Source organism: Delphinapterus leucas, chromosome 12 (assembly GCF_059928025.1).
Source record: "Delphinapterus leucas isolate spDelLeu-1000000601 "Yukka" chromosome 12, BTC_Dleu_Yukka2, whole genome shotgun sequence".
Taxonomy (NCBI): domain Eukaryota; kingdom Metazoa; phylum Chordata; class Mammalia; order Artiodactyla; family Monodontidae; genus Delphinapterus; species Delphinapterus leucas.
Window position 1 is genome coordinate 44537189 of NC_143140.1, and position 16708 is coordinate 44553896.

The 16708-nt window shown below is 38.7% G+C and overlaps 1 protein-coding gene across 4 annotated transcripts in view; it reads left to right on the forward strand.

The window, feature by feature from the left end:
* Positions 1–16708, forward strand: part of CRYBG1 (crystallin beta-gamma domain containing 1) — a 205168-nt gene that overhangs the window by 151251 nt on the left and 37209 nt on the right. For all 4 annotated transcript variants that reach the window (XR_016395103.1, XM_089921609.1, XM_089921610.1 and 1 more), the window contains 5 exons: positions 471–2757; positions 5735–5782; positions 5869–5987; positions 7618–7786; positions 10716–10855. Coding sequence is in view for 3 of the 4 variants with exons in the window: in XM_089921609.1 (XP_089777735.1) it covers positions 471–2757; positions 5735–5782; positions 5869–5987; positions 7618–7786; positions 10716–10855 (2763 nt within the window). In the remaining variant the exon portion in view is untranslated. The remainder of the gene's footprint in view (positions 1–470; positions 2758–5734; positions 5783–5868; positions 5988–7617; positions 7787–10715; positions 10856–16708) is intronic.

Below are 16708 nucleotides of genomic sequence, written 5' to 3' on the forward strand. Positions count from 1 at the left end.
GGGAATAAACTATCCAAAGAGGTAAATAATAGATAAATATTTTTTATAATCTCACTTTTGAGATAATGTAAAAAAAAGTTATAATAAAATACACAATTGATTTTTGGGGAAATCATTTACATATTTAAAGTATGGGAGTGCAGGAAGTATTTAAATTGGTTCTAATGTTCTTCAGTCCCAACTCTAGTGCCAAGCACTGTACTTATCTACTAGGTACATGATAAACTTATTAGAAAACTTGTTACCCTGTCACCTCTAGCCTTTCTTAGCTATATAATTTTTCATCCCTCATACGGAAGCGCAACATCCATTAAAGGTAATTGATAGTATATTTAGAATTGTTTAAAAATTGTTTCATCAAAAATGTTACCTATCAGAAAGATACTGGCTTTTCACAGTTTTGTGATAAATTGGTATGTTCACTTTAAAACCCAGGTTAATAACTTTATCTTGCTGCTTTATTCTTGCAGCCCTGCCAAGCCCAAACATGTGGAACTAAATCTTAAAACCCCTAAGAATCTTGGCAGTTTGGGAAATGGCCATAATCCATTTAGCCAGCCAGTTCACAAAGGAAACACTGCCACCAAAATCTCCTTATTTGAAAACAAGCAGGCAAATAGCCCAAGACGCACTGACCTTCGAGGTGTGAGGAACACTCCTGCCTCTAATAAAACATTTGTCGAGAGGGCACAGCTGAATTTAGCCAAAAAATCCAAGGAAATGGAGCAGCCTGAAAAGAAGTTGATGCCAAATAGTCACCAGAATGGTGTGCTGGGGAAGGAAACCTTGGCAGAAGCCAAAGTTACTGTTCCTGAAGAGGAGACTCCTGGTTCTTGGCTTAACCAAGGTGATAAGGTAGATGGGCAAACAGATGCTGGCTGCCCTTCTGAACCAGTGGTTGCTGCTCTGATTCCTGTTAAGGACCACGAGCTCTTAGGAGAGGACGACTCAAAGGCTGCTGATAGCAAAAGACTTGAACGTGAAAATATGACTGATACAGCACAAGAGAGCCCTGCCGTTCTTGAGGCCAAAGATTCACCTCCAACAACCATACCAAAGCCACAGGATGGATTTTCTGACTCACAGCACCCAGCTGGGTCATCTAATGGGCCTTCTCTTTCACTGGCTGCCCCCATTCCTGTGGATGATCCCAAAGACACATGTGCTCAAGCTCCTGTAAGCAGTTTTCTGTACACTGATCTAAAAGTGTCAGAAAACCATAATGGATGTACTCTGCCCGTGTCTCATCAGAATAATGAGAAGATGTCCCCCTCCAGACTTGCAGGAGGAGGAGGGGGAGAAAGAAGCCCTCCTTTGTCCCCAGAGCACAGCCTGGCAGCTATGGGAAATGAGTGTCCATCCAAGGTCCTTGTCCAGGTCAGGTCCTTCATGCTCCCTGTGGAGAACACCAAGGATGTCCCCTCTGGGATCATCTCAGATAGCTCTGAAGTTAGAGAAGCACAGTTGCCAAGCTGTCACAATAATGAACTTGAAGTGGTTTCCGTTGCAAGTCGTACTCCCCAGAAAGAGGAAGTACAGGGCAATAAGAGCACATCACCCAAACACATTCATTGCACAGAGGAACATGTAGCAAAATCTGGCCCACAAGTCGTGCTGCCCGAATCAGAAAAAACTCTGCCTATTCAGGGCAACGGAAAACCCCTGAAGACTGAATCCAGCACCACCAACTACCCTGGCAACAGAAATCATTTAGAAACCCCTCAAAGACCCAATCAAAATGTTGTAAATGGCCAGGACAGTCCTGCAAGCCTTTTGAACATTTCTGCTGGTAGTGATGATAGTGTATTTGATTCTTCTTCTGATATGGAAAAATTCACTGAGATTATAAAAAAGATGGACAGCGCAGTTTGTGTGCCCCAGAAGAAAAAGAAGGTCAGGATGCCAAACTCCCCTGCCCCTCACTTCGCCATGCCTCCTATTCATGAGGACAATTTAGAAAAGGTGTTTGATCCCAACGTGTTTACTTTTGGTTTGGGTAAGAAAAAGCAAGGCCAGCCAGAAATGTCACTGGCTTTACATTGGATGCAGAATCTTGACACCAAATCCAAACTGAGACCCAAATGTTCATCCACTGAACAGAGTGTCCTTTTCAAGTCCTCGCAAACTCGCACTAATGGGAAAGGCGAGCCTCTGGCGGCTCCAGAAGTAAATGACAAGGAGAACAGGGACGTCACAAACGGTGGAGTCAAGAGATCGAGGCTAGAAAAAAGTGCACTTTTCTCAAGCATCTTATCTTCTTTACCACAAGACAAAATCTTTTCTCCCTCTGTAACATCAGTCAATACCATGACCACATCTTTCGACACCGCTCACAACAGTTCTCTTTCTCGGCCTTCCGTGTTACAGCCCGTGGCTGAGGGTGCCCCACCCTGTGGTTCAGAGAAAGAACAGCCAAGTCTGCCACCCAGCAACGTAAAGGTCTTCAATTTCAACTCGTCAGATACGTCTCATTCGGGATTGGAAAGTCTGAGCTCCGTGGAAAAGTACTTGCAAAAAGAGGAAACCGGAAAAGATCTGGATTCACGAAGCAACCTACCCGTGCCAAAAACTACATTTTCTGAATTTTCAAAACTGAAGAACAGTGGTGATATGGAAAAGGCTAATCATATTGAAAGTGTTCTTAAATCGAACTTGCCGAGCTATGGAAGCAGTGACACAGACTTCCCCGGTCTTTTCAAATCCACCCTGTTTGACCCAAGCATTTCTTTTTCTGAAGTGTCATTATCAGATACAACAGTAAGTAGAAACATAGTACTATTTATGTGGGGTATTTTTAAGTCAGAGGAGAAGGGGACGATGAACAATTCATGTTATTTGTTTAAAAATGGTTATGCTTGTGTCTGATAGTTTTTTATTCATTCATCACATATTTGAAAACCTACTATGTACAAGCGTTTTTAGAGTCCAAGAGAAAAGGTACTTGGATTCTGTTCTCAAGGCATTTGTAGTCCAGCAAGGAAAATAAGCTACAAATATTTTAGGGCACTTGTGAATTTATGTGTTGTATTGTGAAAGGTGTAGTTAAGGTACCTTGAGAGCTCAGAGACAGGGTGTTTTTTCTTCCCTAGTTCTGTGTAAAAATCCTCAATACTATACCTAGAATTTTGAGCATTTATGAAGCAAGCTTCCTTTATCTGGAAAAGCCTCCACCGAGGAATCTTGTTCCTAACCGTTGCTCTTGTACTTTGAGATTCACTCTTTCTTCCCCTTAGTAGCAATAAATGTTTATCCCACATGGTTGATAAAGTATTTTCTCTTTATCTGGAATTAGTTTTCATTAGGGAAATATTATTTTCCTGCAAAGCTGTTGGGGAGTAAAGAATTTGGTCTACATTGGCACTTTCCTGTAACAGAGTAGAAAGGATGGCAAAATACCATTTTGAGAAACAGTTAAGATTTCTCCATCTTCTTTTATCTGACTGCTGGAAGTTGTTTTTACTCGGTTTTTGATGTGAATTTGTGGCTTTCCGTTACCAAGCTTGATACTCAAGTTGAAAGAGGGAGGCAGATAAAATTTAGAGCTCAGCTCTGCTAAGCCCAGAAACAGGAGTGGGCCTCTGTATTCCTGTTGCCCACCCTGTGAACCAGGCTACCTGGCAAGTGTAGATCAACATCCAACACAGTTTATCCAGGCAGAAAATATCTTGCCCACTTCCTCATTTGTACAGGGCACTGCCCCATGTTTGAATTTGTTGTATTAGCTTTTGCTACAAGCCTATCATGGAATACAATTCTGGAAGCTCTTTCAAAATGTATAGTTGGATTTCCAGCAGAGGCTCAGATCCCTCTGCTCAAAAGTTTTCATATTTTTTACTCTTAGGATGCCATACACAAACACACACACATATATATAGATGTAGATATAAAGTAAAAATTATTGAGGACCCCAAAGAGTTTTTGTTGATATGGGTTATGCCTATTGGCATCTATTATATTAGAAATTAATACTGAGAAAAATTAGAACATACAAATGTACATTCCTGTAGCCATCAGAGCAATGATGTCATCACATGTCATGGACCCTCTGGAAAATTCTGCACTACACCTGTGAGAGAAAGAAAGTGAAAAAGACAAATAACCTTCTTATTATGAAAATGGTTTTGACCTAATGGACTCCCTGCAGAATTATTGGGGACCCTCCAGGGACCCCTGGATTTCACTTTGAGAACCACTGCTGTAAACAGATAAAACTGAATCAGCCTATAGCACTTAGAAATCCTAAGATTTTTGAGTATTTCTCTGAAGCACAAAATTGACACTGGTCCACTTCCCGTTCATTACAGCATTATTCTGTCTTTTTAATCATTCTTAGATTACTTCTCTTTGACAACGAGTCTGACAACAGAATATACAGTTTCCCTATGGAGTCCCTTGAAAAACCCAATCAAATGGAGTAAAAAGGAGAAAAAAAGTACTTTATTTTTTTTTTGTTTTTTTTATACCTTGGGCTTTGTTGACTATATAACTATTCTCCCTTTAATGTCTTAACTGAATTTTATTTAAATATCAGGCTTTTTCTTTAGCTTATCTTCTTGAAATGTGCATATATAAATAAGCATATGGCATTTTAATCTGTAATAATGCTCTACTGAGGCCCTTCCTATGGTCTTTAAGGCATATTCCACCCTGGTGTGGTGCAAGAGCGATCAGATCAAAGGCTGTCCTTAGAATAGGCATCCTGTTCAATGAAAGTAGTCCATGTTTTATAATATTTTTACATGTGTAATTACTATTTTTATTATCTTAGGCATTTCTGGTTTTACTGGTCAGATGGTCTTGAAAATGATTAGTGTTGGAGCCATATAAAAATATATTTTGTTCATCAAAAAGGAGGGATTAAAGTAACCATGTACAATGTACATTGTGAAATATACCATAAACACTTTATTTAGACTAGTTATGTGATGAAAAAACAGTCATTATAGATTCAGATAAGATATGTATATGAACACATAAAATGGATTCAGCTCATTCTAGATATGTGATTAATCCATTAGAATTTTTCTGTTTATTTGAAATTATACTGAGATTGTTTGAATTATAATCTCTTAGCTGAGTTCTTGTTCTGTGAACTGATGTAAAACATAGGTCTGACTCTTACGCCCTGAACTTTCCAGATTGGTGGAAGTATCCTAGGCATTTAAATGAAAAGAAATTGAAATGTCAAATACAGTTAGAGGGGGGGAAAAGCCCTTATTTTAATAGAGTCAAAGAGAGTTTGTTTTGTTTTTAAAATTTTTATTTATTTTTATTTTTGGCTGCCTTGGGTCTTTGTTGCTGTGCGCAGGCTATTCTTCGTTGAGGTTCCCGGGCTTCTCATTGCGGTGGCTTCTCTTGTTGCAGAGCATGGGCTCTAGGCGCGCAGGCTTCAGTAGTTGTGGCACTCGGGCTCAGTAGTTGTGGCTCGCGGGCTCTAGAGTGCAGGCTCAGTAGTTGTGGCACACGGGCTTAGTTGCTCCGTGGCACTTGGGATCTTCCCGGACCAGGGCTCGAACCCATGTCCCCTGCACTGGCAGGCGGATTCTTAACCACTGTGCCACCAGCGAAGTCCCGTCAAAGAGAGTTTTAAGACAACTTTGGCATAGATCAAGGTAGACATGTTTCCAAATTGACAAATATGAGGCAAATACGATCTTAAAGGATCATGAGAGGAGAAAAGAGGACTTTACATAAAGTTTAATTATTTGTTGTGTTTTTGTTCGTCTGATTACAGACACTTAAAGGAAGTGTCCAGAATAAAATCAATCCCCGACCTGGAAAGGTAAGATTATTTTCTATTCCGAGTCTAGATTTCATTTTGATCTGTTAAAGTGCAGTAAAACGTGCTACCACCCTCACTTTCTTTAGGTGGTGATATACGGTGAACCTGACGTCTCAGAGGAGTGCATTGAAGTGTTCAGTGACATTGAGGATTGCAGCTCTTGGAGCCTCTCTCCCGTGATACTCATAAAAGTTGTTAGAGGATGGTAAGAGTGACACTTTGTGTTTCTGACTTGGAGGGTGTGTGTTTCACATTTTTAATTACCCTTTTGGTCATTAGTACTTATTTTAAATTATGCCCTTAGCGATGTAAAGGGCAGACAATACTAGTCATAGTGAATACTAAAAGAAATTCATGTCTAAGAAATATGGTTTATAATGTTATTTCTGATGATAGGAATGATGCATGTTGTTGTTAGAAAAATCAGAAAAGTGCAGCAGTATAAGTTTCTTTTTCCCACATAATGTTGGTTTGGACTAATGAGCACCAGAGTCCATAATATACTTTTGGTTATTGAATTTTCAATGAGGTTGATAAGAATTGCACTACTCATGTCAATAGGTCATAGTCATGTTGATAGAATTTTTTAAATTCTATAAGAAAAAACATCTTTGCTAACTTTTTTTAATGACAGTTCAGTGAAGGACTAATCTAAATTTTATTTTCTAACTTTTTGACAGCAGATCGTTTTTATTAAGTAAAGAAACCGTGAAACAATTATATTACCAGCTTAAATGCTTCAAGGAAATACACAGGAAATTGAATAAAGAAAAGCAGTTTTTAAAAAAAAAATCACTTACCTGGCATGAATACTTATCTTTAGTGCCTATTTATAAGCTTGTTTAAAAGAAAGAGTGTAGGGCTCTTTATGGTTTACAAAATTATTAAGCTTTTCTTTAGGTCTCCATTTGATTAAATATGCAGCATCTTTCCTCTTAGGTTTTAGATATTTTAATATATTTTTCTGTATATTCACCACATTCGTTAGAAAAATACAATTAGCTTTTGTTCTTAAATTTGAAAACTGAAAGTTATAATTTTGTTTTTAACGAATAGTGATTCTTCAACTTTTGTTGACTTCTCTTAAGACCAGCACTGTCATATGTTGTCATGAGGTTTTTCTTTAGTGTTCGGATGTTGTTGGGAAGAATACTGTAAAAATGCTTTCTGGGTCACTAAAGTTAAAGTATTACATAGTATATCTGAAAGCTGCTAAGACAGTAGATCTTAAAAGTTCTCATCACTAGGAAAAAAATTGTAACTGTGAGGTGGTGGATGTTAACTAAACTTATTATGGTGATCATTTCGTAATATACACAGATATCAAATCATCATGTTGTACAGCTTAAACTAATACAATGTTATATGTCAATTAGATCTCAATAAAACTGCAAAAAATGCTTTCCATTAACACGCATGTAGTAGTCCTTTGTATCAATATATCCATTGATATGGTTCTAATATATAAGTTAAAATCCCGCAAGAGAAGTGTTTTTTACATACATAAAAAGAAAAAAATTGCAATAAACGTCCATTTATCTGACATATTACTAAGTCTCCACCAACTGGCAATTCTATAAAACTTTAGTAGCTCTATAATGTTCATATTGATAGTCAAAAGTCCTCTAAAATCCTGATAAAATTCTTCAGTTATCAGAGCTTAATTATGCCCACTGAAGTTTTAGTTTTAGGGAGAGTTTATGCTGTTTTAATTGCTAGAGAATTGGCCACTAATATATGGTATATATATATAGTGGCTATTGGCCAGAATATTTGCGTATTCAAAATCTCTCTCACCAAGACTGGCTAATAGTTTTGCTATGTTTTATTCTTAGCTGGATTTTTTATGAGAAACCAAATTTTGAAGGACACTCCATCCCCTTAGAAGAGGGAGAATTGGAACTGTCTGGTCTCTGGGGTATAGAAGATATTTTGGAAAGAAACGATGACGAGGCAGAGTCGGCTAAGCCTGTGGTGATTGGTTCAATCAGACTTGTGGTCCAGGTAGGTAAAATTCGTAAGGTTTTAATAAAGGCAAACTGAATTTCATCCATTCTTTCAGCAAATATTTATTGAATGCTGGGTACAATTCTTTTGAGAGAGAGTTTCATTTTATGATAAAAGTGGGACAAATATTTGGTGTTTTATGGATGTATTTTCTGTATTTTAAACATTTGTACATGTTAAATGAATTAGAACTAAGAAACATTCTAATTGGTTAGTCATCTTTTTCACAATAAATCCTGAAGGTAAATTTCTCATTCCGGCCCCCCATTCCCATCTGCAACTGTATTTTACTTAATAACCTAGTTTTGATGAGTTCTGTATGTACAGATTTTTGTTTTTTTAAAAATAAATTTATGTATTTATTTTTGGCTACGTTGGGTCTTCGTTGCTGCGTGCAGACTTTCTCTAGTTGCAGAGAGCGGGGGCTACTCTTTGTTGCGGTGAACGGGCTTCTCATTGCGGTGGCTTCTCATGTTGCACGTGTTGTGGAGCACGGGCTCTAGGTGCGCGGGCTTCAGTAGTTGTGGCACGTGTGTACAGTAGTTGTGGCTTGCAGGCTCTAGAGCACAGGCTCAGTAGTTGTGGTGCACGGGCTTAGTTGTTCCGTGCATGTGGGATCTTCCCGGGTTCCCTGCATTGGCAGGTGGATTCTTAACCACTGTGCCACCAGGGAAGTCCTGAACAGATTTTTCTTTTCTTTTTTTTTTTTTTAATTAATTTATTATTTATTTATTTTTGGCTGCGTTCAGTCTTCATTGCTGTGTGCGGGCTTTCTTTTTTAGTTGAGGCGAGCGGGGGTTACTCTTCATTGTGGTACACAGGCCTCTCATTGCGGTGGCTTCTCTTGTTGCGGAGCATGGGCCAGATTTTTCTTTTACTTAGTTTGTTTTTTGGTTGCTGTGCGAGTTCTTATTACCTTGAGTGGCTTACAGGAGTTATGTTTTGGAAAAATAAATAATCCAAAGATAATTTAGTTGATAAACTCTGGCATTTCATGTGGGTTTTTAGAAAAATAGGTATTTAAGGCCACTTTATGGATTGGGTAAAAATTTCTTGGTCCCTCATTCGTTGTTGAGGAACTTGTATCAGTTCTTCACGGTTCTTGGCATTTGATGATTCTTTACCTTTAAAAATGTAAAAGGTTATCTTCCAAGTGAAAAAACTCCATTTGTGTACTAGACATGGGTGTTGGGGTACAATAGGGAAAAAAGCCATGTTCCAAAGTGAGAATGAGTAAGAGTGACTAACAGCTTTTGGCGGAGGAAAATGTCACCTGTTTCCTGGGTCAACATTTCTGAGTGACTTAGGTGGTAATATTGGTATTCTAAACGATTTATCTCTTACTAGTTTTAAGTACATAATGTGATGAACCTTATGTAAGACACGAGAAACACCATTTTAAAATGTCATAGTGGGATAATTTACCTGCAGTTTTTATTTATTACTCAAATAGTATTGGTATTTTAATATTTTAAACTGTCATCCAAAATCCCATCTCTCATGAAGTGTCCTCCCTTCATTTTCCTGAATTCTCTACTCTGTCTTGGCCATATTATAATCTGCTTTTTCTATAGTTGTAATCATAATACAGGTACAGTGTTGTTTTCCTTTAAAACTGTGATTCTCAATCCTTTTTTTCTCTCTCCATACCACTTTCCTGAAGGTTACACTCCCGTTTGTAACATCTCTCAATGATTTGCCACTGGGGGAGGTATTAGGATCTGGTGGGGTGGGGATTTAGGGATCCCGGAAGGTGGGCTAAGGGAAATGAAGCACATTGGCAAAGAGGCCTCCTATTTCCCCTGATAATAGCAGACCTAAGGTGAATTAATGCTTTTCATGTTATTACATGGTTTGGGGTTTAACTGAGCATCATATTCCATTGATATGATGCGCTATCATTTATTTTACCTTTCTTCTTACTGTGGGACTTAGGGAAAAACTTACCTTAAATAATACTGCATGAACATTTTTGTGCATTTACTAATGTATACATTTTCTGATTTATTTCCTTGGGGTAAGTTTTTCTGAATGGTGTCATGTTAAAGAGAAGGAATACTTTTATGGCTCCTAATATGTGACGAATTGTAACTTTTTACAGATTGTGTTTATGGTTTCTTGACACATAAACATAAGTCACAACGTATATTCAAGGGGGTCACCTTTTCAGTTCACTAGATTTGTTTCTTTTGTTAATGTTTGAAAGAGCTGCCCCTAAACTGACCCAAGTGTTAACCATTTTTGCTGTACCTCAGTTCACCTCGCTCTGCAACACAGAAGAGGTTCAAAAAACATTCGATCAGGGCTCAGGCACTCAGCCAAGAGAGGCCTTTTGTAGAGTGTTTGATGGACATGCAGTGCATGGAATAGTGACTAAAGTGTAGAGATTTAAATCACCATAAACGTGTGCCTTTGCCTTTTATGACTTAGACCAAGCCGACATCATAGTTAAGGAGAGTTACCACAGGGGGCTTATGGGCACAAAACAGCTGAGGAAGATTCCAAGTGCACCCACTCTATAAACCAGTATCCCTGGACATGGACGGTCACAGGAGAGCAAAGGAACTAAAACTCATGTTACCAAGGAAAGCGAAGCCGTTTTTTGTTTGTTTGTTTGTTTGTTTGTGAGGATGAGAGAAATAACTATGTTCCAAAACTCTAAAATACATTTCTGGTGCTCTTTGCTTGAATGTAACACTGAGATATATGACTAAACCAATGTGTCTGCCCCGAAAGATCGTATATTATTAGGTCATGGGTGAAAACAGGAAAGGGGTAAAGTGGTAGGTGATCTGTGCAACCTGTTGTATATTTAAAGCTTCTTTTAATTATTTGAAAAGAAGAATAAATGAGCTTACTGTAGAGTTTAATACATGGTGTACTATTTGTATTCGTGTATTCATTTTTCTTTTCTTTTTTTTTTTAGGATTACAGAGTTAGTCACATTGACTTATTTACTGAACCAGAAGGGTTAGGACTTCTAAATTCCTACTTTGATGATATTGAAGAAATGCAGGGGTTTGGTATGATGCAGAAGACTTGTTCCATTAAAGTACATTGGGGCATGTGAGTATTTTATTTCCAATACAATTTTAATGAAGCCCTTTTTTGAGTGTAAAAGGAGGACTTAAGATACTCTGTCTCTGATTTGTTGTCCTGTCAAGTAATTATTGACTACAAGGTTTTATTATTTTTTTGATAAGGCACGTAAAAATCTGATATTTTTGGTTACTGTGTTACCTATGTTCTTATGATTCAGCTCTCTTATAAACAATGATGATTTCTTGGAGGAAGTGCAGGGAGAAAACTGCATTTTTAAAAAAAATTTATTTATTTATTTTTGGCTGTGTTGGGTCTTCGTTGCTGCACACAGGCTTTCTCTAGCTGCCGCGAGTAGGGGCTACTCTTTGTTGTGGTGTGCAGGCTTCTCCTTGTGGTGGCTTCTCTTGTTACGGAGCACAGGCTCTAGGCACGCAGGCTTCAGTAGTTGTGGCTCATGGGCTCTAGAGCGCAGGCTCAGTAGTTGTGGCGCACGGGCTTTGTTGCTCTGCGGCATGTGGGATCTTCCTGGACCAGGGATCAAACCCGTGTCCCCTGCATTGGCAGGTGGATTCTTAACCACTGCACCACCAGGGAAGTCCAAAAACTGCACTTTTAATGTGGGAATTTCCTTTTTGCAAAGGAACCTGATTCATTCAAAGTTGAGTTGCAGATTATACCTTCAGGGTAATTCAAAGGAGGTAATTAAAACATGTGTGCCCCTGATATTTCAGGTGGGATGGAGGCCAACATGCATGCTACTTCCTTTAACATTTTCACACAATGCTTTCCAAAGCCCCTAGAATGTTGGTTTCAAAAATCACAGGAAATTGCGAGGGTATTTTGAAGGAAATGGGAATATCTCAGAGGAGAAATAAGGCTAGAAAGTTCAGGCTGCAGAACTGAAGCTTGTGGCTTCTGCAGTGGAGCGCACAGCCCAGGGCATGTGACAGACATCCACTGAGATGCAGGAAAAAACACTAAAGCTTCTTTATATATTATTTAAAATCTTCTTTTCAAATTTTGTCTTTGTGTATATTTTCTAATCAATTCATAATATATTCAGTGGTTATATATATATGTTATATATTCAGAGACTGCTCAAGAGATTTTATTAATGGAATATGCATAAGATAATACATAAGTAATGAGTCCGAAGGTAAATACTACAAGAAACATAAATTATGGAGAGGGACAAGTGGAAGTGCTACTTTAGAGAGTGGTCGGGAAGGTCCCTGGTGACCTTTAAGCAGAGACCTGAGGAAGTGAGGGAGTCAGCTGAGGGACATCTGAGGGAGGTGGAGCAGGGGAGTGTCCTAGGCAGGAAGCCCAGCATTTGCAAAGCCCTCCAGGGGATGTTTGGGCAACAGGTGGGAGGTCTGGCTGCAGTAGAGTGAGCTAGGAGGACCAGTGATGGGAGAGAGGCCTCCTGTCGTGTCAGACCTTGAAGGACTTGGGAGGGATTTTAGATGGCTCCAAGTGACCTGAGAACTCATTGGAGGATTTTGATCTAACTTGTGTTTTAGGAGGATCACTCTAGCTGCTGTGTAAAAGCAGATTGTAAAGAGGTAAGAATGGAAGCAAAGAAACCAGTTAGGAGGTCACTGCAGCTACATAGGCAAGAGGTTTTGGTGACTTGGCATGATAGTAGTGGTGAAAAATGGTCAGATTCTGGATACATTTTGAAGACAGAACCAACATGTGCTGACAGGTTTTATGTGGGGTGTGAGGGGCTGAGAAATGTCCAGGGTTTGGGACGCCAGCATTTACCAGAATGGAAAAAACTAGGAGGGGGAATGAAATCCAGGAGTTGAGTTTGTGAGGTTAAGTTGGAGATGTCAACTGCACATAAGAGGTCAGGAAGGTGACTGGATGCATGACACTGGAATTCGGGCTTGGGGTGAGGCTGGAGATCAAATCAGGAGTCATCAGCATGGAGAATGTATCTAAACCCCGGTGCTAGATAAGATCTCATCGGGGAGTGAGTGTAAAGAGCAGAAAAGGCATCTGAGCTTCGGGCACTTTTGTGTTTAGTGATTGGTAAGAAAAGGAGGAATCTAAACAAAAAAAGTGTCTTCATCTCTTGCTGCCTTTTATTTTTTTCACATCAAAGAGATCTCTACATCTTTTTTCTCAAAGCATTTAATGTTGAGAAATATCACTTTCCTTAGAAGAATGAAATAGGCGTCTGCCATAATATTTTAATCTCCATGTCTGGAAGGTTTCATGACTCAGGCTTGGGCTATGTGGAAGCATAATGAGCTACACTTAAATAAAGTTTCTTACCTTGACAGTAAGTTTAACCTAGTTTTATAGGTGGTAGTTACAAACCAGTAATGTTTTACAAGTTTTGATGGGCTTGCATGGCAGTAGACTTTTTTGTTTTTTTTCCTGGTTCTTCATTTCCATTAGGATAATAGGAAGCTGCCTTGGATGTCAGCTCAAAGTTTGGGGTCATTGAACTTGGTCATCTTGGGACCAGGTCAGTAGTACTTTTACAGATCTCCAAGGAGAATCTCAATGGGTTGGGAGAATTCAGCAGATAACAGGTACCCGAACTCATGTTGCTTCTGTTGGTGCAGCAGTCCCCTGAACTGGTGTAAGAGAAGATTTTGCTGGGGGTGGTGTAGGGGGCGTGGTACTTGTTTAGATTCCATTAGGAGATTTATTTCAGGGCCTATTCATTCTGGATTAGGTTTTGCTACACATACACAAATTAAGAGTATTACTTGTCAGTTTCTTATTTGGGAAAGTGAGACATTTCTAACTCACATTTCCTTTCAGATTCTGTTGACTGATTTGTTTTTAAACCTTTGTTTAAAGCAGCTGGCTAATCCTAGTACCCATCCTTGTAGAGGTGAGGGCGCATCTTTTTTTGAGTATATTTCTAATAAACAAAGCTAAAGGATTTTAGAACTTCAAAGGGAGCATTATGAGCATCTGTTCCAACACCATCATTTAACCAAGGAAGACAGGTTTTGGTCACTTTCTCAAGTTGGATTAGTTGTTAGGATTAGTCGTCAGCAGAACAGGTACTGGAATGCAGGTGTTCTGAAGTCAAGGGACATTTTTTAATAGCCACATATTCTTTTGATCAGTGCTGTTATGAAATATCTGATATATAAGAATATATGTATATGTGAATTACGAAGTCTAGTAGTCAAGCCCCCACGTGCCCATCACCCGACTGAGAACCTCACTGTTACCAATGCTGCCGCAGGACCTGGCATAGCCCGCCTGCTCCCATCCCCCTGACTCCTCTACGTGTGTGACCCCTCTCTGAAACTTTGTGGTTTTCTCATTCCCTTATTTTATAGTTTCATCCTATGGTATCTGTCCCTGCACTGTTTTAGTTGTGCTTGCTTTTGAACTTCATAAAAATGTTATCAAACGTCCGTGTGGCTTGTTCCTTTTTCTTTACGTTGTTTCTAAGATTACCCATATTGATGAGTATATCTGTACTTACTCTTTTTGTTTGTTTTAAATTTATTTTTTGGCTACATTGGGTCTTTTTTTTTTTAAATAGGACTCTATTCACAGGAGTCTTAGCCTCTAGAAATGTTTTGCATTGAAAGAAAGCTATAAAGAATTGATCTTTTCTTTAGATCAATTCTTTAGAATTGTTTAAAAGTTTTCTATGTTATATAACCACATGTAAAAATTATGACTAATGAATTCAATCAAACTCCAAATTTTAATCCTCTGAAAGTAGCTTTTAGGTTAAGATATTAAGTGTGGCTCAATGTTGTACCTTCAGTTGACTTGTCATCTATTGAAAGAAGGCCCACTTGGGTGGGAGCCCCATCTTCCTCTCTGCCTTGACTCAGGTGGGCCTGTGCTCATACATATCCCTACTTGGAGGTATGACCTATTCTTAGATTTCAGCTCTCTGATGGGTTCAAGAAATTTTGTAATCTTCTACTTTATCCAGCTTTTTCTTCTTGTTAGAATAACACTCTTCACAGCTTTCTCCATCTTAAGTGGAAACTAGCAGTCCCATTGTGATGATTTTTTTAAATTAATTAATTATTTTATACAGCACGTTCTTATTAGTCATCCATTTTACACATATCGGTGTATATATGTCAATCCCAATCTCCCAATTCATCCCACCACCACCCCCCGCCACTTCCCCCTCTTGGTGTCCATACGTTTGTTCTCTACATCTGTGTCTCTATTTCTGCCCTGCAAACCAGTTCATCTGTACCATTTTTCTAGGTTCCATGTATATGCGTTAATATACGATATTTGTTTTTCTATTTCTGCCTTACTTCACTCTGTATGACAGTCTCATCCATCCACATATCCACAAATGACCCAATTTTGTTCCGTTTTATGGCTGAGTAATACTCCATTGTATATATGTACCACATCTTTATCCATTTGTCTGTTGATGGGCATTTAGGCTGCTTCCATGACCTGGCTATTGTAAATAGTGCTGCAGTGAACATTGGGGTGCATGTGTCTTTTTGAATTATGGTTTTCTCTGGGTATATGCCCAGTAGTGGGATTGCTGGGTCATATGGTAATTCTATTTTTAGTTTTTCAAGGAACCTCCATACTCTTCTCCATAGTGGCTGTATCAATTTACATTCCCACCAGCAGTGCAAGAGGGTTCCCTTTCCTCCACACCCTCTCCAGCATTTGTTGTTTGTAGACTTTCTGATGATGCCCGTTCTAACTGGTGTGAGGTGATACCTCATTGTAGTTTTGATTTGCATTTCTCTAATGATTAGTGATGTTGAGCAGCTTTTCATGTGCTTCTTGGCCATCTGTATGTCTTCTTTGGAGAAATGTCTATTTAGTCTTCTGCCCATTTTTGGATTGGGTTGTTTTTTTTAATATTGAGCTGCATGAGCTGTTTATATATTTTGGAGATTAATCCTTTGTCCATTGATTCGTTTGCAAATATTTTCTCCCATTCTGAGGGTTGTCTTTTCGTCTTGTTTATGGTTTCCTTTGCTGTGCAAAAGCTTTTAAGTTTCATTAGGTCTCATTTGTTTATTTTTGTTTTTATTTCCATTACTTTAGGAGGTGGATCAAAAAAAGATCTTGCTGTGATTTATGTCAAAGAGTGTTCTTCCTATGTTTTCCTCTAATAGTTTTATAGTGTCCGATCTTACATTTAGGTCTCTAATCCATTTTGAATTTATTTTTGTGTATGGTGTTAGGGAGTGTTCTAATTTTACTCTTTACATGTAGCTGTCCAGTTTTCCAGCACCACTTATTGAAGCGACTGTCCTTTCTCCATTGTATATACTTGCCTCCTTTGTCATAGATTAGTTGACCATACCTGCGCGGGTTTATCTCAGGGCTTCCTGTCTTGTTCCATTGATCTATATTTCTGTTTCTGTGCCAGTACCATATTGTCTTGATTACTGTAGCTTTGTAGTATAGTCTGAAGTCAGGGAGTCTGATTCCTCCAGCTCCGTTTTTTTCCCTGAAGACCGCTTTGGCTATTCGGGGTCTTTGCTGTCGCCATACAAGTTTTAAGATGTTTTGTTCTCGTTCTGTAAAAAATGCCATTGATAATGGCATCGAATCTGTACGTTACTTTAGGTAGTATAGTCATTTTCGCAGTATTGATTCTTTCAATCCAAGAACATGGTATATCTCTCCATCTGTTGGTATCATCTTTAATTCCTTTCATCAGTGTCTTACAGTTTTCTGCATACAGGTCTTTTGTCTCCCTAGGTAGGTTTATTCCTAGGTATTTTATTCTTTTTGTTGCAGTGGTAAATGGGAGTGTTTCCTTAATTTCTCATTCAGATTTTCCATTGTTACTGTATAGGAATGCAAGAGGTTTCTGTGCATTAATTTTGTATCCTGCAACTTTACCAAATTCATTGATTAGCTCTAGTAGTTTTCTGGTGGCATCTT